At 38.1% G+C, this 23,594-nt stretch overlaps 1 protein-coding gene across 1 annotated transcript in view; it reads left to right on the plus strand.

Moving 5' to 3' along the window:
- Positions 1-23,594, plus strand: part of acadvl (acyl-CoA dehydrogenase very long chain) — a 43,898-nt gene that overhangs the window by 10,850 nt on the left and 9,454 nt on the right. The window contains exons 12-13 of the mRNA XM_055197787.2: positions 13,848-13,934; positions 15,919-15,981. Coding sequence (XP_055053762.2) covers positions 13,848-13,934; positions 15,919-15,981 — 150 coding nt within the window. The remainder of the gene's footprint in view (positions 1-13,847; positions 13,935-15,918; positions 15,982-23,594) is intronic.

The following is a 23,594-nucleotide window of genomic DNA, read 5'->3' on the forward strand; positions in this document are numbered from 1 at the left end:
TCCTCAGAAACATGATGAGTCAGTCCTTTAAGGAAAAGTTTACCAAAAGACAAACAATGACTAAACCTTGTGACTTACTTTATTAAATTATATTTGCGTAATGCGTTGTAAGACCAATGACATGCAGGTGTCATAAAATTGTCCCTAAACAATAAATAGTAAGATACAATAGGTGTAAAAACGTACATTATTTAAATTTACATTTGTTTATAGCGATTTTCACAGTTTACACTGTTGCCAAGCAGTTTTACAAAGGGACACAATTAGAATACACATAAAACATAATGGGGCTTTCACACAGGATGTGATGTGCGTTCAATGGCTTGCGCCGCGCAAGGACTATTTGTTGATGCGTCTAGCACGGTCAAAGTTCAAAATAGTTTAACTTTTGCGCTGCAATCTGTGACGATTACCGGCGCGGCCAATAGAAACTCGGCATCCAAACAAGCGCAAAAAGCAAAATGGACGAAAAGCTTGTACTGTGTGTGTCGAATTCTTGTAGCTTTATAATACACGTTTACGCTCCTAAAGAGACATCGGAGGGAAAGTTGTGTCATGGAAACAAGTAGCAATTCAAGTTGGCATGTCAAGTGTCGTAAGTCAGGTAGCTTGTTACAAAAAATCCAGATAATTTACTCGCCACCATGTCATCCAAAATGTTGATGTCTTTCTTTGTTCAGTCAAGAAGAAATTATGTTTTTTGAGGAAAACATTCCAGGATTTTTCTCATTTTGATGGACTTTAATGGACCCCAACACTTAACAGTTAATGTGCAGTTTAAAATTGCAGTTTCAACGGAGTTTCAAAGGACTCTAAACTATCCCAAACGAGGCATAAGGGTCTTATCTAGCAAAACAATTGTCATTTTTGAAAATATGCACTTTTAAACCACAACTTATCGTCTATATCCAGTACTGTGACGCTCCAGCGTGACCTCACGCAATACCTCATCACGTCAAGAGGTCACTGATGACGAATGCGAAACTATGCCCCAGTGTTTACAAGTGTGGAAAAAGAGGACCGTTTCGACATTGTTGTATGTCGATTCATACTAATTAATGTCTTTGTGTCAGTTTATTAGGGGTGTCACGATTCTCCAAATCCTCGATTCGGTTACATTTTCGATTCTAATGTCACGATTCGATTCTCGATTTTTATTTTTTTCACTTTATCATGCACATTGCATACTTTTCCTTTGTAGGCTTCACTTTACGCGAGAGAGCTTGTAAGGTGAGGATTCCTTCTTGCACGCACATGGACTTAATAGTCGCGTCTTGGACTAGCATCTGAAATAAATCCAGCGCGTCATAAGCAGCTGCGCTTCTCTTTGTCTCACGTGTCATCTGTCCGAAGTCTAAACATAAACTAAAGTAGTAATCCTTATGTATTTGTTTAGTTTTATGCGTTTCATTAGCCTAGAAATCTAGACGCACCCTAGCGGCCGCAAAATATATTTGCTGCCAGGGTTTAGTCTAGGCACTCACAATACACTTAACAGCTCCAAAAACCAAAATTTGGTCAGGCCAATCACATCGTGTGTAGCGTCTGTGGGGCGGGCTTAACATGATGACGACAGAGCTGCCTGCGACGGTTCCTACTTGAAAACAAAGAATGGCTGCGGCTGCTGGCGAACAGCTTTCTTTTGAAGCGGCTTTGGCCGCGACTCTGGAGGACTTAGACTTATGTTTTTCTTTGAGAGAAGAGCAAATAACCCTACTGAAGTCCTTTTTAAGCAAGAAAGATGTGTTTGGAGTTTTGCCGACTGATTACGGTAAAAGTTTGATATACCAATTAGCTCCACTGGTGGGGAAACGCAGGGGACACATACGTCACCTTCTTTGTTGCTCTGATTGGTCATAGCGCTATCCTATTGCGTGCAGAGGCATTTTGAGGGACAACCTTATATCCCGCCCCTTGCATTGAGCCGTTTGTGTGAAGAGTTGCCAGACCTTACATCTTGATGTAGGTCTGGCTAACCAGGCTAGCGTTTCATGCAAGCTGAGGCAAACTATCCCTTTTGTTTCAAATATAACCCGCTGCACAAAAATCCTCTCTCACTCTCGCGTAACTTGCGTGCAGAGAGCTGCGCTCTGTCCAAAGTCAGATGACTAGGTAGTAAATAATCCTGTTTATGACATGCATTTCAAGGAGTTGTAGCAATACATCCCTCGTGTTTAAAATATAAATTGCGTTCCGCTGGTCCAATGTTTTTAAGGGCACCTCTGAGTTTTTTTCGGCAAGTCGACCGGACGTGACATGGGGGCGTGGCAGCATCGACGATCCCATTTTTTTAATTCGAAGTTCGATGTTGTGACTTAATTTCAATCGAGTTCGATTTAAAATCGAAATCGTTACACCCTTACAGTTTATTGTTTAAAATCGTCCGCAAAGGTGCGTTTCATATATGTGACACGTGAACTTTCCACGGCATTACGTAATTACGTGAGGTTGCGCTGGTGCGTCACAGTACTGGAGATAGACGAGAAGTTGTGGTTTAAAAGTGCATTTTTTTTTTTTTTTTTTTTAAGAAAATTTAATAATCCTTTAAGTTACGTGAAATGGAGGCGGGCAACATCAGCGTCTGTATTCCTCATCCACTATTTAACCCAAATATAAATACTGTAGTAAAGGTGGAAAAAACAATCAAATGACGACGTTTAGAACTCCCGCTGAAAGTTTTGAAAACTCCGCCTACTCAGGGCTCGCAAAATTTCAAAATGCCTGGTAGCCCTTCGGGCAGGCACTCTTCAGTTTTTGGTAGCCCGAAAGAATGCAAGTAGCCTAAATAAAAAATACATTACTTTTAATGTAGAATATTAAGACAAAAGATCTATCAAAACACAAATAACACATATCAATTTTCAGTACATATCAATCATCAGTACAAATTTTTCTTCTAACCGAAGTGAAATATCTATAAACTTCAGATTCTAAATCTGAAATATTAACTGAAGTCACAGATAAGAAAATGCCACTTGACTTTGTGGGCATAGCACAGGGTTCCTCAATTAGTTTTACCACGGGCCAAATTTTGCCAATACAAAGCCAATAGGGTCTCTAACCACAATGTTTAATCTGATATTCTTGTTTTGGATGCTGTTGTTTTTTTTAACAAACAAAAAAACTTGATTTCAATGTAAACCAACTATTCCTGCTCATCCCCACACCAGACATACTCACCATTTAAAAGTGGTTTAGTGGGTCACAAAACTCACAGTTTGGATCATCCAGTTAGAGATTGGATAATTTTTTCGATCAGAAAAACAGGGGCTACTGTCGCTTTAAGAGTCACTCTCTTCACTGCCCGTACAATCTATATCACTTTAAAGCTTGCTGCGAGAGATTTAATTTTCTTACGTGAGGATAGTAATGACTGACAGGACGAACTTGGAGGATTTGCCCAACAAATCCATGACAAATAAGTACAGATTGTTTCCTATACTGCGGCTTTGCGCGATCGCGAAAGTGAAAGTAAAACGTCTCGGTTACTATCGTAACCTCGGTTCCCTGAGAGACGGGAACGAGACATTGCGTCCGCTGACGCTATGGGAAACTCCTCCCTCTTCCGGTTTCTGAAGCTTTTATTGAACAACGCCAGTGTTCTGGCCAATGCCGCCCATGACAGCCTTATAGGGGCGGGACTTCCGCTACTATATAGCCTGTTTAGGCGGCAAAATACTCAGATTCTTTCGATTGAACGAACAGTAGAGCTGATCTGAGCAGTGACACGGCGGCTTACGCAATGTCTCGTTCCCGTCTCTCAGGGAACCGAGGTTACGATAGTAACCGAGACGTTCCCTTTCGAGAGCGGTCACTCGACATTGCGTCCGCTGACGCTATGGGGAATGTATTCAAACACGCCGTGAGAACAGCGAAGAGCAGCTCCAGTGAAGCTTACTCAAGTCTGTGCACCACAATGCCTGAGTCGGTGCACAATCCCCGTCCAGTCTGTGTAAGCTAACGCACAGTAGATTGGATGCCTGAGTCTTTAGGGACTCAATCCAGAGCTTATCCAGAACAGAATGCATACAGTCACAGGCTGCATGTAGGTCTTATTGCAGCCCTACAGCAGATAGCAACCTGTAACATTACAACAGCAACGGCTAGGCCGACCCAATGTGGGCGGTAGCAAGCATATCCACGCAGAGTATTTGCTGGTATTAACATATGATGCACGATGGCCAAAATAGCTAGCGTGAAAGTAAGGAAGAAGCGAAAACGCGGCTCCATATTAATACATCAGCTGTACTGGCCATCCAGTACAAACTATGAAGAGGCGTCGGATAGTGCGACTGCCGAATTAGAATAACACCGCTATGCCAGTGTTATCACCTAATGATCCAGTGACCCCAGCTGGATCCCAGCAGCTGAATGCTTAGGTGGAGCAGGGAAATTTCTTAGAATGAGCTGGGCAGGTCACAGCGATCGTTAACAAATGCCACAGCCCATCTCTGAAGCATAAAGAGTTGCTCTAACAGTAATGTCAGAGCGGAGTGCTTAGATAAATGTATAACACTCATACCGGGCACAGCTCACATCAGCTAGATGGGAAGGTAGAATGCAACCGTCTATGCTCTAACTGCGCTGAGGGTGGTTTTGGCACATAGTCCCTTAAGGGCATGTACAGCCCATGATGGCCCTAAAATATGCAAATGATTGGCCACTTCTCTCACTTAAGAGAATTAATTGTGCCTGGCCACTGCGCACCCAAGGCACCAGCGTGAAATGCAGCGATAGCTGCATGAAAAACCTTTGGGGTAGACAGCCCACTTTTCCTTCATCTGTGCATTGCTGCAAAGATAGAACATTCGACACGTGACAGTGCAACGGGTCGTAGTCATTGCTTCACACCATTACAGGTGCTGCGTAAAGAGGGCGTCTTGTAGAAAGGGCTCGCTGTCCTTACTGATTTTGCGTGTATAAGCAGCAAAACCAAAGTAGGGCAACACGTAACCGCTGGCACTTGGCCGAGCACAACGTGTTTCATACAAAGCGTAACTCTGATAAGGACAAAGCTTACACTTTCCACCATCATGTACTGATTCATTACGTCCAAACAATCTCAAACATTCTAAAGTCCTTAACAGCCCTTAAGTCTGTGTCGCATTTGCGGCAGCCAGGACATGAGCTGCTTAATGAAGAGCAGGCGCAAATTCCAGTCTGGTACAGCAGGTAGTGCGCTGTGAACTTGTAAGCCGGTCAACCACGGAGGCGTTCGTCACCAGCACAGCAGTGTCTCGGGTGGAATATCTCAGAGCAGACTCATATCCAGAGTGCTCCTGAGAGGGACGGCTCGCATGAAGCACATAAACGTAAAGCTGGCATGCACACTGTGCTTATATGCTCACACGCACGCAAGCAGAAACTACTTTAATCAAAGGAGTGTGTCTGTGGCTGGTTGGTACAGTCCCAAACGGGCAATAAGATAGCAGGATGCGCATTACACTCAGCTAAGAGGGAACAGCGTTACACCCTGTGAATGTGTGCGGGTCTACATAAAGCCTGCTATAAGTACCACCGGCGCGGCTAGTAGTCTCCTATCACAACAGAGGTCATAGTAAAGGGTGAGAGAATAGTGGCTGCACAAGCTGTTCTACCTCTCTCGTCAGGTAACAACTATATTACCCGTTCGTAAACTCCAGACTCAGTAACGGCGCACTGCGCCGATTCTGCGACAGGTCTGCACAGCTGGGGTGGCCTGTGTCGAATCAAATTGGCAGCCGCTCTGGGTAATAGTATATACAAATACCCTATAAAGCGGGTGTTCATAATTCTCTCCCTTCTGTATCACAGCGGCGTTAGCCAAGGGAGGAATTGAGTGCTGTACAGGGCAAGGTAATGGGCTAAACACTGCCGAGCGATCGGGATGTTGTAGCTCCATATTGACATGTTTGCAGTGGCTCCGATCACACATGCGTGTGCCTATTATAGTATATGTTGTCAGCCGTGGAACAAGCCTGCTGCTAAACATAGGTGTGTGAGCCACCCATCATATGGAGACATTACAAACCCATGACAAATCATAATGGCGCCGAGCGAGCCATATGTGCCTGAGAGGCTGCTGTAGGGCCACAGGGGTTGTGTGTTCGGACATGCACTGTTGGCCGACCAGTCAAACCTGTCACAGCTCACCGCTTGGATGGCTGAATGTAGGATACAAGTGCAGATTCGACTCCACGCACCTGGGACATTTCTGTAACGGATTGCAGCGCACAGGATTCCAGTTACATATTGTGTGGCATAAGCAATGGTGTGTTACACAGAGCCATGGAAGAACAGAGCTTGGTTCTGCAATAGCACCGAGCGAGGAGATACACTCCTTATACACTGGAACGGATAGTAACCGGTCGTCTGTGCATGTCGGGTGCCAGTTACATACTGTGTGCTTTGAAGCAAGGTTGCCATTTAATAGAGTTTGTTAACGGCTGTACAGTGATGTTGCAAACTCCCGAACTGTACCACACAGCGCACAACCCAGACGTGTGTAAATCATCTAGCGGAGTGATCCGCTGAAGGGCACTGGTTCACTTGCTGCACATAGAGCCATATAAAAACCAAGTCTGGGTCTGCAGTGGCTTGCTGCTTTGTGCAAGGTCGGATGCAGAACCCGAGAGAAAGAGAGACACTTCCTTAAGAATGAACAACTTAGTAACAGCTCGCCACGCGCACGCAGGGAGTCAGATACCTGTGTTTGTAGTGAGATATTGCCTAAACACTGCATGGATGTGTAAGGCACGATAGTAATCCTCTGTTGGTACAGCAACATAACTCCTAAAAGTTTACATCCACATCGGCTCAATGCATTCAGCCAGGGAGCTAAGAGCAAGATGAGTGAGGAGAGAGATAGCCTTCTATTCAATGTCAATATACATAAATAGCCAGGCGTGTAGGCTGCTATTAAAGATGTGTATATATACAAATATATGTATGAGTATATATATATATATATATATATATATATATATATATATATATATATATATATATATATATATATATATATATATATATATATATATATATATATATATATATATATATATATATATATATATATATAATATATATATATATATATATAGTGTCAAGCAGTACAAGAGTCTATTTAATGCAGATATACATTAATAGCCAGGCGTGTAGGCTGCTATTAATGCATAAATATAAATATACGTATGAGTATATATAGTTTCAAGCAGTACAATGAGTCTCTATTCAATGCAGATATACATTAATAGCCAGGCATGTAGGCTGCTATTACTGTATAAATATATATAAATATACGTATGAGTATATGAAGAGTTTGGTTCCAAAACGCAATAAATCCATTTTGACAAATTTTGGTAAAAACGTGTTTTCTATACCAAGAAAGTGACAAGATGAAAACAACTATTTTCTGTTACAAACTTTCACACAGCATCTTTAGGTTATAAAAACATAAAAAATTCAAATCCATAAGTTGATTTTCAAAGATTTATTATAAAAACGGATTATTTTTTCCACAAAATGCAATAAATCCATGACAAGTTTTTATTCAAAATGCTATAAATCTATTGAATCAATAGCCTATATAAATGTGCATTCATCTTTGCCATGTTATATTCATTTAGTTGAACAGTTGTACACACTAATTAAAAATATAAACATTAATGTCATTAATCAAAACACTTACTTTGTCATATTAAGATCACTGTCATTGCGGTTACTTGACGTCTTCGCTTAACGTCTTTCACAGCGATCGACTGTAAAATGTTTTTGGTCCTGCTCGATTTTCGTTGACTTTGAGTAAAATTATGTAAAGTTTTTCATAAGATCCTCTGGGGTCAATGTGTTAGCATGAGAAGCTTGATGCTGTCGGGAGAACAAGCACCCGTCTCCCGAGTGCCTCTCAGGGAAATTGTTAGATGCTGATGGCTTACGTTTCTTTCCCATCACAGAAAACCATCACAGGTTTAGCGATGCAATTAAAGTATTATTTTGTTTTGTTTGTTGATCACAAAGTACAAAGTAGATGAGGAAAACCAGGACTCCGTGTACTCAGCGCGTCCGCCATTGTTTGTTTACATTGCGTGAACGGTGGGCTGTAATATCAGAAATGGAGTTATTGCGTTCTGTAAAAAAGTGGGAGTGGCGTTTGTCGCATTTTGGGAAAAAAGGGAGAAAAGATGACAGAATAACACGGCGGATATTGGATTTTGCGTAAAATTAAGAATTTACTTTTAACTACTGACCTGATATAATACTGATTTTGGCAGTAACTCATTTTTTTCAAAAATGGCGTTTATTGCGTTTTGGAACCAAACTCTTCATATATATATATAGTGGAATGCAGTACAATAAGCCTCTATTCAATGCAAATATACATTAATAGCCAGGCGTATAGGCTGCTATAAGAAATGTATAAATATATATATACGTATATGAAAGAATATATATATATAAAGTGCAATGCGTAATTATAGAGCAACGTTGCCACCAATCGGGGGCGTGCGAGATGCATTGTGCACTGCTTAGATGTGTGTATGTGTGTCGAGACAGATCGCTGTGCGAAGCGAGCGGCCACACTCAACACACTTCGCTATACTCGGTCTGTCCCCATTGCTCTGCAGCTCGTGTGTAACGGATGCATAGTGAGCGGGGTTGAGCACTGTGAGTTGTGCATTGCGTTTTGATACTGATCGCTACTCAGTGCGAAGGATCAAACCCGACATTATCCTCCCCCCTTTTTCTTTGCAGCGCGTGTATAACGGGCACATTCAGAGTATGGCTGAGCGCTGCGCGCTGAGTATCCTCCGTAAGAGCTGTATATTGCTAAATATATGGTCTCAATTGGCACATAGTTGAAAGAGGACAAGTGCAGAGGGAATGTCAACAGGGCACAGAAGGATGTTGTTGTGCTGATTGGTAGCTCGCTGCCCGTCAGCGGCCATTGCACACAACATCTGAAAGCATTTAAGCATAGCCAACACATATTCCCGTCGTCACCCGAAGCAGATGAGGGGCGTGAATGTGTGTGTGGTGTGTGATGCGGTACCATCACTGATCATACGAAGAGCAATAAGTGTAGCATGGATAACAGGCACAAGTATAACTCTCTGTATACGTAACGTTTCTTCTCGTATAATTTTTGCGGCAGCTTAGACACATAAATGGTGTATTGCTGCCCCCCTCAGTACGACCGAAGAATAGCAGGTCCTTGTGAACGTATGACGCTACGCAAAATAGCGCACGTAGTGACGTGGCTAAAATGGGCGCGGCTCACGCTGGACAGCCTGAGGCGAGCATAATGTAATGTTAGGCCAGCCGCTGTGCTAATGGCTGAAACGTTTGAAATCAGCCAGAGCGCACTGTATCACACAAAGAAGCCAAGGAAAATATTAAGTTACATCCACACAAGCGTCACAGACGGCCATGTCTATGAAAGGAGCCGTCTGCACGCTGTGTTCGCATGCGACCGGTCCCGAAGGGGGTCGTGCATGCTAGCACTGGCCGAAGTGTGTTAAATTACAAAGCAGACACCAGGGTGGGGGTCTAATCATGTAAGGGGAGCGGCCGAAGCACGCTATAAGTACAAGACAAACATATATGAGAGGGTATTGCAACGGTATGTATTGTGCACACTGGCATTTTCCGCACTGCGTAGGTGGGGAAAGGAAGCCTTGTGTCTTTCCCGCGTCCGTAACCTCGGATACCCCGGGGGTATGAGGCTAATAGGGCGGGTACGTTACCGTGGAACGCACGCGACGTTCTCCTCAGTTTGACAGCATTGCCACCGACGGCGCTCTGGCGGCGGTGGTTTGCTGCAGAGAACGCAATTATTCGATATATCTCGGAGTCCATTAGATATACGGTTCTTCACTCGAGGAGCGAAGCTCAAAATCCTTGTAAAATTCTGCCGGAACGCGTGTAAGGGACGCGATCCTTGCGTCCCTCACAAGTGCGACGATCTACGGCGAGACGCTTCAGTCACGGTGAAGAGAAAGAATCTGAGTATTTTGCCGCCTAAACAGGCTATATAGTAGCGGAAGTCCCGCCCCTATAAGGCTGTCATGGGCGGCATTGGCCAGAACACTGGCGTTGTTCAATAAAAGCTTCAGAAACCGGAAGAGGGAGGAGTTTCCCATAGCGTCAGCGGACGCAATGTCGAGTGACCGCTCTCGAAAGGGAACTCGAGTGCGCGCTCAAACACAATTTAAACACCCAATGCCTAAATTTCATACACCACCATTACCCATCCAAATCTGTGAGAGAATGCATAAGCATTTAAATATATTTTTTCCTCCCTATAAGTCAAAATAGCCCGACGGGCAGGGCGGGGATGCATTTTGATAGCCCGACTGCAAAGCACAATAGCCCCGGGACATCGGGCTAGCGATTTTGCGAGCCCTGCTACTTTGGTCTGGCCAGCCGAGCGCAAATTGCTTGGCTGCGCTGAACCCAGCGGCGAGCGCAGTGCACACCGCGTCCTGTGTGAAAACCCCATAACAATTCAGAAAATTCAAAATGTATAGATTAGTTTATAGTCCAGCGCTGGCGTCGTCTGAAGTTATCCTTGGTCCTATGAGTAGTATCTATATCTTATTTGAATTTAAAAGAAAGAAGTTACTGGTCATCCAGTGTTTTATGTTTTTTACGCATTCAGCCAATTTAGGTACTTTACACGTATCATCTGGTCCGTGATATATAACTGAATATCGTCTGCATAGCAGTGGATGGCTGATCCCATGCTTTCTAATAATATTTTCAAGGGGCAGCATGTGTATTTAAAATAGTAAAGGCCCTAAGACAGATCCTTGTGGTAATCCCCATTTTACTTGCATTAAGTTTGATGATGATTCATTTAATGAAATTCAAAACAAATGTTATAACCAGTATGGCATCATACACACGGTGAAATTACTGAGAGGGCATGTGAAATTGTTAAGAGGGCATACGTTTTCACAGTTTTGCACTGCACATTACCAGCGCACAGCTAAACCACAGCTGTCTGTGCTCCGAAAGTACAACAATTGCACATTTGTTGTTTTACTGATAATTTAGCTTGTAGCTTACAACTGTAATGCAATGTAATGTTTTCAGTTAAAATAAAAAATTCTGCATTTATTGAGTAAATGCAGAAAAAACTTACCTGATTTGCAATAGTAAGCTTATGATATTTGTAATTAGATATATAATTTTCATTTAGTCAGAACATCCAGGACAGATATATGACTTGACAGCTTTTTTTGGTATATGATTTTTAGGATGAACTTCTTACTGTCATGTTGATGTTTAATGACAGATCCAGATATCTTAGATAACTGCAAATTTATGTTTTTAACAGAGATGGCAATAAATAGTCAAGACTTGCAGATTGCAGATTGCAGCTTAAAAATGACTTTGGCTGTGTTCGAAACCGCCTACTTCCATAACATATAGTAGGCGAAAATCAGTAGCCGAGGCGAGTAGCATGTCCAAATTCATGGTATATCAAAAACAGTAGGGAAAAGTTCCCAGATGACCTACGACTTCTGGCAAGATCCAGAAGTATTTTTCCATTCAGGTGTTATCCAATGAAGAGAAAGATTTATTTAAAAATGTTCAAAAGCAGCAAAGCACCTTTAATCAAATGCAAATAAATATTAAACAGCTGTCCCTTGTGGTTAAATTGCGCTAGTTTGACATCATTCCAGTTAATGACTAACTCGTTGTTATGACGACGTATGTCACGAGATGTATCAGCATGGCGAATGTAGTACATCTGAATTCATTCATACTATCTATATTCGTACTATATAATACCTAATGTTTTAAAGGCCAATGTGTAGGTAGTACTGATTCAGTAACTACTGTCACAGTATGCGATTTCAGCCTTTGATTTGTTTCATCCACATTATTTCCATGGTCTTTCTGGCCCATGTGATATGGAAAGTGAAAAAGCCTTTATCTTTATCTGTTTGTCTGAAGGTTATGAAGAAAGATGAGGGTTCAGTCATTGCAGGGGATAGTAAAGTAACATGATGTGATCGTGTTTACCTGCAACATATGCAACATAAGCATTTACCATGCTGTGTAGGCTATATTTAGTTTAATGATAAAAATGATTTCATGATAAAATTAATCTTCAATATAGTATGGCATTTTAGCTACGTGGGACTCTGTGTGCAATGTAAATGTGCTAAACTGTTAAAATGGGTGCCAAGAATATGCGCCACTTGTTTGTCTCGTGTGAGACAGGCATAACAAAGTTTAAAAATAGTGTAATGATATGACTATACAACCTTTAAAGAAAACCCAATGTCACAGATTCGGCATTGAATATCCTCAGTAACTCCTTCTGTTCTTTCTTTTTGAATTTTGTGGTTAAATGATCACGTTCAAACCGTGCCTCTATAACACTAATTAAGGGTGTTTTCACACCTAGTTCGTTTGAGCCCTCCAAACGCTCTCAGATCAGTTCAGGGTGTATATGTGAACAAACCAAGTGATCTCAGCCCCCCCTAAAAGGACCCAGAAGTGAACCAAACTCAGACCACGTCAGGAGGTGGTCTGAGTACGGTTCGCTTTTGGGTTCTTTTGTGGTTCGATTTCTTTTTGATATGTGAAATCAATGAGGTTCCGGTCCCCTTTACGTGTCGTTTGGACATTGTATCAAAATCAACTGCTGCACAGAAAGCTGGGATCTGAGTTCTTATGAAGTTGTGATGTGAACAAGAAAAGGTCTGAGATCACTTCAGTTCTGAAGAGGACCAAAAAAAGAACTGGGTCCTCCTTTGAGTCCACTATATTGTGAACACCAAAAGGACTGAGGTCACATTCAGCTGGTTCCTTTTCTGGTTCACTTTAAGTGAACTGGGTTTGGTTCTTTTAAAATGAACTATATGTGAAAACACCCTTAAATTTTACAGACTGTGTGTTATTGTACCCACCCACCTTACGGTGGTTCATCATCGACAAAATATGACATCCTTTAGTTCACTGTTTATATATAAATATATTCTTATTTAACTATGAATCTGATAAGACATAAATACAATGAAACTGAGGGGGCAGTGCCCTCCTCTGCCCCCTCATTTTACTTGGGTCTGATCATACCGATAATTTGAAATGTCACTGGTTCTTTCCACTCACTCCCATTATATAGGCTCCCAGAAAGTGCACAATTTTAGTGTTCAGCTGAAGAAAGTAAGTCATACATTTGAAATGGCATGAGATAAGCAAATGATAAGTTTTGTTTCGGAGTGAACTATTCCTTCTGGCAGAGTTTATGATATTCAAATTCTATAAACTTTGCTTATGTTTGCTTAAGCTTTGTTTATAATATGAAGTCACACAAAAAATGTTGTGTTTGTGGTTAAGCACCTTAAGCAAAGATTATAATATGCATATTATAAATGTGGCATACATTTGCTTCAGTCGGGTTTATACTATTCAATAGTATCAGATTGACTCAGTATAGGAGTCACTCAGAAATATGTTGTGTCAGTGTAATGCTAAAGAAAGTAATTGCTAATTTTGTATTGAGATGATCTTGCATCTTTGTCTAATGGACAACATGGACTCTTTATGGTTTAGAGGAAGTGGAAGCTCTCTTTTTTTTGGGGGGGGGGGGTGATTTGAATGTTTACACTCATGTGATCCAGTCTAAAAATACAAAAAAAAAATAGATTGATCTTGTCTGTCTTTTTATCCATTTTTCCATTACAGCAGTTTTGTGCTTTATAGTTTCACAATGATGGCTTTCAATAGCTTAACTGGTGAATGCCAGTGAATGTATGTACTGATAATATGCAAAAATCCTGAATTTGCTTCGATTGAAATAAATGTATGTAAAGAGTTTCACCTTTTTTTTTTTTTTTCAATACACTAAGTCCATGGCATACATGGTCAGTGGGAACATGGACAGCGGAGCCACGGAGTTCCAGATCGAGGCGGCCATTAGTAAAATCTTTGCATCAGTAAGTGTTTGACATATTGTGTATATATATATAGAGAGATATTAGGGATGCATAACGATTAATCGCTATTAATCTATAGCAGAATAAAGTTTTTGTTTACATCATATATGTGTGTGAACTGTGTATAATAACTTTGTATAAATAAATGCACACACATGCATGTATTTAAGAAATGTTTACATGTGTATATACATTTGTATATTTATGTGTAATTTATATTATATATAAATACTTAATATATATATATATATATATATATATATATATATATATATATATATATATATATATATGTGAAGAGTTTCGTTGCAAAACGAGATAACCACCGTTTTTTTTTAATTGTTCAGAAATCTCGTTTTTTGGTTGTGCATTCCAATTAATTTCAATATAGAGTTTCGTATATATATAAATTCTTAAAATTATACATGCATATGTGTGCATATTTATATATACATAATTATTATACACAATTCACACACATATATGATGTAAACAAAAACTTGTATTCTGTTATAGATTAATCGCGATTAATCATTATGCATCCCTAATAGATATTGTGTATATCTACTCTTATGTTTAGGTTCAGTCATTTTACTTTAATGGCAATGAAAAGGTTATTATTCAGTAATTGAAATATTTTTTTGTATTTTTTTATATTTAAAGTGTCACTTTAGCAATTTCATTGGTATTTAACAAATTGGATTTTTCGCTGCAAACCCTCTTAGTACATGGAAAAAAGTATCTTCTAAAACGTCTCTTGGTACTCTTCACCGTCTTTACTAAAATCTGGTCAATATCCTAATTTGTTAACCTTTTTAAACCTTTTTAAAAACCACTTTTGCACCTTAACGTACAAAAACTTTTGTTTATCCAATTCTTTTTTTTTGTGCACTTAGAGCACTTTGCAGAAAAATCGACATGGCTTTTGGCAGATTCTGCCACCAAAGCTATATTTTTGAATGACTTGTGGCTAGGATTAAGTGGATTTGAATAAAGTCGAAAGTATTTGATAAACGTATACTACGTGCCGAGAGGATCCGTTAATATCAACATCTCATTTGTGACCTTGGACCACGAAACAAAATTGAGATTTATACGTAATCTAAAAGCGAATAAATAAGCTTTCCATTGATGTATGGTTTGTTTGATAGGACAATAAATGGCCGAGATAGAACTATGCCAAAAATCTAAATATTAGGAACATGGCAGCCATTGACTTCACTTCCAAGGGCCTGCGGATTCAAAATATGTGTTTGGAGTATCATGTGTTGCTCATCATGTCAAAATATGTGTTTGTTGCGTCATGTTAGCTATGTGATTCATGCGTCTTGTCAACATACATGCCGGCTGCACATGCGATGAAGCGGTTTATGATAAAAGGGACGCTCACATTCACGAAATACTCGCAAGACACTCACTTAACAGTAAACTCTGATTACATATGAGATGAAGCGAGTATCTGGCAAACGTAAGCGTCTCTTTTATCATAAACCCTTTAGACGCATGTGCAGCAGGCACTTATTTTGACAAGACGCATGAATCACATGGTTCACTTGATGCGCCAATCACGTATTTTGACACGACGAGCCACACACATGACGGGTTATGACGAGCGTCGCATTGTGGGCCACGAAAAAAAAGCCACCAGGCACCACTGATTAAGAAAATCACCTTTTAAGTCGATTGATAAATTATAAAATAATAAATATTTTTTTATATATATATATTCATGTTAGGAAATTTAATTTAAAAATATCTTCATGCAACTTAATCTTAATTTAATATCCTAATGATTTTTAGCATTTAAAATTTTGATAATTTTGACCCATACAATGGCTATCGCTACAAATATACCCTTTGTTGTCCAGTGTCACATCTGAGCTCTTCATGTAATTTCAAGGTTAAACTACTCAAATGCTACTAATTAAAATGTGATTTTCAAATACTATGTAAAGACTCGCCATTTATCTTGATTCTCCTCTAGGAAGCAGCTTGGATGGTGACGGATGAATGCATTCAGGTTATGGGCGGAATGGGATTCATGAAGGTTAGTGTTATTTAAAATGATGGCATTGCAAAGTTCATGCATAAATCAAAAACCATCAGAAACAGTCACACTTGAAGTTTAAATTTGGCAAATGATGATTTGGTAGATATGTTTGTTAAACCGTGAATGCACTGTGACTCAAAGTGTGCACATTTAGAAGCACCTGCGGTGTGGGCAATCATCCGACTGAAGAAATAAATGTTCTGTCTCGGGGGTGGTGGAAAAACTGGAGGTGTCTTGCAAAGCTAGTAGCAACATGCTTGGTTAGGAAGGGGAGGTCACCAGACAAAACCATACGCCACTTAATTGTTTTGTTTCAGTCAGAATGTCACTAAATAATTGACATGAAGTGGTTGTTTTAGTCATAAGCCTGTGACTAAAATCTGTATTCCCTCTGGTTTGAGACACGCGCAGAATATGCAGATGCAAACATTTGCCACCAGCTACAGATCAAGATTAACTGATTTTCAGAGAAGAGTCTCATCAGTTCTTCTTCCTTTTGTTTGGTGGTTTCTAAGCATTCAGATCAGATATACATATTTGCCTTGACACTTTCTGTGCTTTATATACACACATTGCTGTTTCAGAAAGTTTGAAATCACTAATGCAACTATATTGTTTTTCTGTAAAACAATTCTTCTGTGCCGCATATGATTTAAATTCTACTTCAGAGAACTGAGTCTTCTTGCATTATAATAGTGAAAGTATTGTAATGTACTATTTTGGTTCTCAAGAAACCAGTCTTATTATTAGCATAGAAAAAAATGGTTGTATGTCTTATTGAAGTGTGTGAAACGCAACACATGTATTTGAGCCTCATTCACTTCCATAGTAGAAACGAAATACTATTGAAGTGAATGGGGCTCACTAACTATTTGATTATGTACATTCCTCAAAATATCTTCATTTGTGTTCATCAGAAGATTCATTACATGACTCATTTAAGACCAGACCAGACAGATATATATATAGTACTGTGAAAAGTCTAGGCCACCATGCCAGATTTAGATTTGTTGTTTTTGCAATGTTGTAATGATCATGTATAATTGTTTCTCAGTTTCTTTATTAGAATAAAACCAGAAAATAGAGGAAATGTGTATGTAGTATTAAAACTGTATAAAAATGTAAACTGATGTGTCAAGTTTTAGGGTAAACTCCCCTTCCACTTGAGCAATAGCAGGAAACTGCAGGATCTCGTAAATCTAAATTCTGCTCAACAACGCTCAAGATGTGTTTAGTGCCAACTTAGAGAGGTCACACTGACGATGCCTAAAGAAGACATTTAATATTAATACATTATTTAGTCCTGAAAATGTTATTTTTATTTTTTGTACATATTTCCTGTATTTTCTGTTTGTATTTTAGTAAAATAGATTGAAAATAAATATGGATGGACATTAAAACTTCTAAAACAAGAAGTCTGGTGGTGATGGCCTAAGACTTTTGCACAGTACTGTATATATAAAAAACTAGCAAATACTGCGAGGAAATTATTTGTGACCCTGTCTGTGAAAACCAGTCATTGATTTCATATTGATTTTAATCTTTGACATCTTTGACTCAGTAAATCACAAAAACATTTTCACCGGCAGGCATATTTAATGCAACTACTTAACAACTGGAGGTAAATGATAAGATAACCGCATTATAAGATGAATCTGAATGTAGAGTGAGATGTTCAGCTGCTGTGTGAAAAGTTTCTATGTAGTAGCTTTTATAATTGTTTTATAAGCCAGTAACACCTATAGAAAATTTCACAGAACCTTAAAGAGAGAGTTCACCCAAACATTTTGTCATGTTGTTCTAAACCTGTATGAATGACTTTTTTTCTGATGAACAATAAAGAAGATATTTTGATAAATGATGGTAACCACTAACCATTGACTTCCATAGTAAAAAAACAAATACTATGGAATCCAATGGGTACCGTTAACTGTGTGCTAGCCATCATTTATCAAAATATGAAGAGTTTGGTTCCAAAACGCGATAAACGCCATTTTTGAAAAAAATGAGTTACTGCCAAAATCAGTGTTATATCAGGTCAGTAGTTAAAAGTAAATTCTTAATTTTACGCAAAATCCAATATCAGCAGTGTTATTCGGTCATCTTTTCTCCCTTTTTTCCCAAAACGCGATAAACGCCACTCCTCCTTTTCTGCAGAATGCAATAAGTCCGCTCCACATATTACAGCGCACCATTCCCTTCACGCAATGTAAACAAACAATGGCGGCGCGTTGAGTACACGGAATCCTAGTTTTCCTCATCTACTTTGTACTTCGTGATCAACAAACAAACAAAAGCAAAATAATACTTTAATGGCATTGATTTTACTCAAAGTCAACGAAAATTGAGCAGGACCAAAACATTTTACGCGGGTCGCTTTGAAGCGACGGTGTCAAGTATACCGCAGCAATGACTGTGTCATTAATACAACAAAGTGTTTTGATTAATGGCATTAATGTTGATTTTTTTATAAGTGTATACCACTAGTCAACTACATGAATATATCATGGCAAAGATGAATGCACATTTATATATTGATTGAATAGATTTATAGAATTTTGAAAAAAACTAGTGCTGAGCAAAGATTAATCGCGATTAATTGCATACAAAATAAAAGTGATATGCGTGTACTGTCTAATTATTGTGTATATTTAACCACACACACATTCATATATTCATTTCAGAATTGTTTTACTTATATATAATTTTTTCATTTATTTTTAATATAGAATATACAAAAATATAAATAAATATATATAAACATGTAAATGTTTCTTAAATACATACATGAATGTGTGTGTATTTATTTATACATAATAATTACACACAGCACATACTCATATATTATGCCAAACATCACTTTTATTTTGTATGCGATTAATCTTTAACCAGCACTAAAAAAAACTTGTCATGGATTTATTCCATTTTGTGGAAAAATAATTCGTTTTTATAATAAATCTTTGAAAATCAAGTAATGGATTTGAATTTTTTATGTTTTTATAACCTAAAGATGCTATGTGAAAGTTTGTAACAGAAAATAGTGGTTTTCATCTTGTCACTTTCTTTGTATAGAAAACACGTTTTTACCGAAATTTGTCAAAATGGATTTATTGCGTTTTGGAACCAAACTCTTCATATCTTCTTCATTATTTATCAAAATACTTGCATAATATTTGTTTTCCTACTATGGAAATGGTTACAGCAGCTGTGTGCTTACCATCATTTGTTAAAGTCTCTTCTTTTGTGTTCATCAGGATAAAATAAAAACTCATACAGGTTTAGAACAACACGAGGATGAGTAAATGATGACAGAACTTTTATTTTTGGGTGAACTATCCCTTTAAGGGGCAGCTTCCCTTAAAGGTATAGTTCTTTTTCCCTGTCTGGGGAAACTGCATCTAAATGTCCTAATCAACAGAATAATACATTAGCTCATGCAGCAATGACCTAACAAACATTTTCTGTGAAAATGATATAAATGCAGTGGCATGCAAAACATCTTTGGTTAAATGTCTGTTACTGTGAATAGCGAATTGAATGGTTTCACAAAATTGAAAAGGCATAAAATTACACTTTTTCGATTATCATTCTAATCAAAATAACAAAGAGAGCGTCCTGAGGTCAAACTTGACAACCTTTTGTGGTACCTAACACCATCTTTTATGAATTAGCCAATCTTCATTGCAGTGCCCTCTAGTTCTGAATTCATGCCCCATGATCTTGCATGCACTGCTCATTTGAGGTCCATCCAAAACTATCTTTAGGTGTTAGGTGGATTTTGAGGTGTTTTTATAATTTATAATTTATTATACATTTTATAAATGTATAATCCTGTAAAGTTTACCAGTATACTCTCCATTACAAACCCCAAGGTTAAGATTGGTGTACTTTCCATGAATTTCTGCACCTTTTGTCTCCAAACGTTTGTTCATTCCAACACGTTTTTCTAGGCTTATTTAGATGTTCATTTGCAAATATCTGGTGCTAAATGACACATGAATTCTTTTTCCCACGACTCTTTGATGAAGGTGATATTTGTGCAGGTGTTACTGCAGTAGAACAGTGCACCAGCAACATTTGCAAAATGTTTCTAGGTCTTTTGGAGTCCAGGGGTTTTGCTTTGCCTTTCTCACAATCCTACAAACACTTCTCATACTGTCAAGTTTTTTTTTGTGTGTGTTGCAGACATTCACTTAAACTTAACATCTGCTGTTGTGCCATTTCTTAATCACAGTGCAAACTTAGGAAAGAGCTACTTGTTCTGCTTTTAAGACTAGAAGCTACATCCTTTCCTTTTTTGGCCTTATCTTGCTTAAAATGTTCAAATAAGTTTCAATAAAGTATACATGCCACTTGTCTAAACGCAGATTTGAATAATTAAGTACACCCTAAAAAATATGGAAAGAAATCAGACTCAATATTATTAACAAATACATGCACATTTATCTGTGAACTGGATGCATGTTACAAATGTATTTTACTATCCACGAACAAATGTCTTTAGATTTGAATATGTGAAATTCAGAATTTGAATGAACGTGTATCGATTTGTACAAATGTACAAATACACATGTTTTATTGTGTATTCAAATATCATAATTTGCGCGTGCAAAAAGGGAGATGTGCATTTGTGGATCAGATGACACGCGTGCATTAATCCCGTTCTGTTCATTTGTATATTGAGACTTTCATTTCGCCGTTTAAAGCATTTTATGAGCCAAATACAAACAACTATTAATGAATGAACTAAAAAGATGTCTTTGATTTTGTGTCTGCGAATTTTAATATTTACGTGAATGTGCATCGATTTGTACAAACAGAGACATATTTGTGAATTCAGTTGGCATATTTCGTATCATTATTTCACAATTTGTGCACGCAAAAAAGAGGATGCGCATTTGTGGATCAGGCGACGCTCGTGCATTAATCCTGTTCTGTTCATACTAGTTTTGAGACTTAAGTTGCGTGGTTTGCATTGAAAGATCCACGAGCACAGATGTGCTATGAAAACAGTCAACACTAGGTGTCAGTCTAACGGAGTTTCACACATGGCGGTGAATTCTGTTTTCTGTGTTTCCCTTTAGTCTGGTGTTTTTATAGCATTACGTTTATTATCTCTATATATTAAATGTTTTAATGGCTTGGCTACTGAGATGTGTTTGTGTGTGCATGTATGTAGTGTATCTTTGTTGTCCTTTAGTGGTGGGTCAATTGTTTTTACAGTATAATTCACTTCATTTTGGAAAGTGGTGCTTTCATGTGTTGAACTATACCATTTGTTAAATATTTCATAATTTTCCTATTTTCTATTGTTTCTTTTTACCCCACATATATAGCCTACGTGTTTGCTCCACAACCATTGTGTTACATCCATAAAAATTAATATGCCCCTGCCTGATCACATACAAATAACACTTCACATCATGGGTTTGTGCTATATTTATTAAGAATGTCCACATAATAATTGTTGGAACAGTTTTGTTAAAACAGGTTGTAAATAATACCAAAATAGAAAACTGGGGAAAGTATGAAATATTCAATAAACTGTACTATATAATACGTTAAATTATTATTATTATTTTTGTATAAACCATTCAAATCTTTAGTCTTTATAAATATATAAAAACACACCGTGACAAAAACGCCACACCAAAGGGAAGGGAACAGACCCTGACAGAACACCAGAAATCAGTTGCTTTGCTTAGGACCTATTGTTATCCCCAACGCCAAACAATGTATAATCTGATATTGGAGTCTAAATTTAATTAAGATCCTAAATCAGATTATACGTTATTTAAGGTTATGTGAATAATAGCCTATATTTAAGCACTTATAGAATATTGTATTAACAAAGTACTTATACACACTTTGAAGTGCTGAACTGCTGATCGGTTCATAAATTATGAACGAAAACATGATTTATAAACGTACATAATTAGTATGATATAAATTGTAAAAAGTCTGTTGCCTGTTGTTAAAAGCGCTCCTCAGGCTTCGTCTTTGGGTCGTCAGAGGGATTACTCGCCCGAATATTAACATTTACTAAATTTCCCATCGGCCCGTACCTGAGACTGATTGCGCGCATCGCCTGTTCTTCATTTGGTGGACTTTATTTATTTCATTTAGATCTTCATTTAGATCTCACCAAACCTGTTCGGTGCGAAGTCTTGCTTTGCCATACGTTGCTGAGCGTTTCTTTGCCTATCTTTACTTGGATTTATATATCCCGACTGTTTATTGGATTAGTATAATCTAATAAAAATGTAATGTACTGTCACCCAGATCAGGAAAGGCAGTAATACTTAAGAATCCCGATCTTAGTGACAGTACATTACACACACGGTAACGTTTTTTTATTAAGCTCCTAAATCAAATTACTGATTAAATTACAAATAATGTCACTGAACTAATTTTGTAGCGGTGTCGGACTTTCCCTTGCGGGGATTTTGCGTGGCGCTGTATGCAATTTTACGGCCTTTATTTACTAAAAATATAATTTAAATCCAAAACAACGAGGTACACTAGAAGTTGGGTGCTATGCCTTAACCCTTATGAGAAGAAACATCAACACAAGCTACTACAGCTACATTTAAACAAAAATACATAAATAAATTAAAGAACATGGTTTAGGCTTGTTAAGTGCAAATTTTCAGAGCATCGGTATACAGAACACTGCGCTGTAAATGTACAAAACGAATGCAATACACAAGCACTGTATATTAAATTAGGCCATTTTCAATAATATATTAGTATTCTCATGAAATGCGTACAAATAACACGCAGTTTGATTATCGTGCAATACATAGGCTACATAAAATTACAATTTTGAGTGAATATGTTACGCAAGTCCTTCCTGTTCCCTTATGGCTCATCTATTCGTGTTTTTTAATAATTGGTTTCTCATTTGTTTTTTACCATTGTCTCTTGGGTTTGGGGTTAGAGTAAGTTTTTGTAAAATAAAATGATATCCAAACCCAATCGGCAATGGTTTAAAAAACAGACAAAAAAACAACGACACCAAACGATGCGCCATTTAAGTGAACGGGAAGGACTAGCATATGCACGCAAAATGGAATTTGGCGTAGGCTATGTATTGCACGATAATCACACTGATTGCTATTCATACGCATTTGATGATAATAGGTTGATTAGATAAATTAATGTTTATCTATAAAGTATGAAAACGAATGAATCAGTATTTTGGCTAAATTAAGATGGATCATTTCAAGATCATTTTCAGTCATTTAGATTTTGTCATCATTTCAGAACAAGCTTATTCTATCTATAACAACTTACATTATATCATGTGTGTTTCTTGAATATATGTTAAAAATATATATAAAAAAGTACAAAATAAAATCGTTCAGCTCATGGGGAGTGAACAAAAAGACGTTAAAGTCTCTCCGCAAGGACGTGCTGAAACTGTCGAGTCGACAGATGATCATCATGCTTAAAATGTTTCACCCAGAAATTAATAATGAAAACTTGAATATCTAAATGCCCAGGTAAGAGTCAAGTGTTCAGTCAGTTCACTATAAAGAAAAAAGCCAACGACATTGGCTGCAGCTTCCTCATCCACGGGCGGATGTTGCAGATACACAAAGAAAAAA

This window comes from Misgurnus anguillicaudatus, chromosome 21 (assembly GCF_027580225.2).
Source record: "Misgurnus anguillicaudatus chromosome 21, ASM2758022v2, whole genome shotgun sequence".
NCBI classification, from domain to species: domain Eukaryota; kingdom Metazoa; phylum Chordata; class Actinopteri; order Cypriniformes; family Cobitidae; genus Misgurnus; species Misgurnus anguillicaudatus.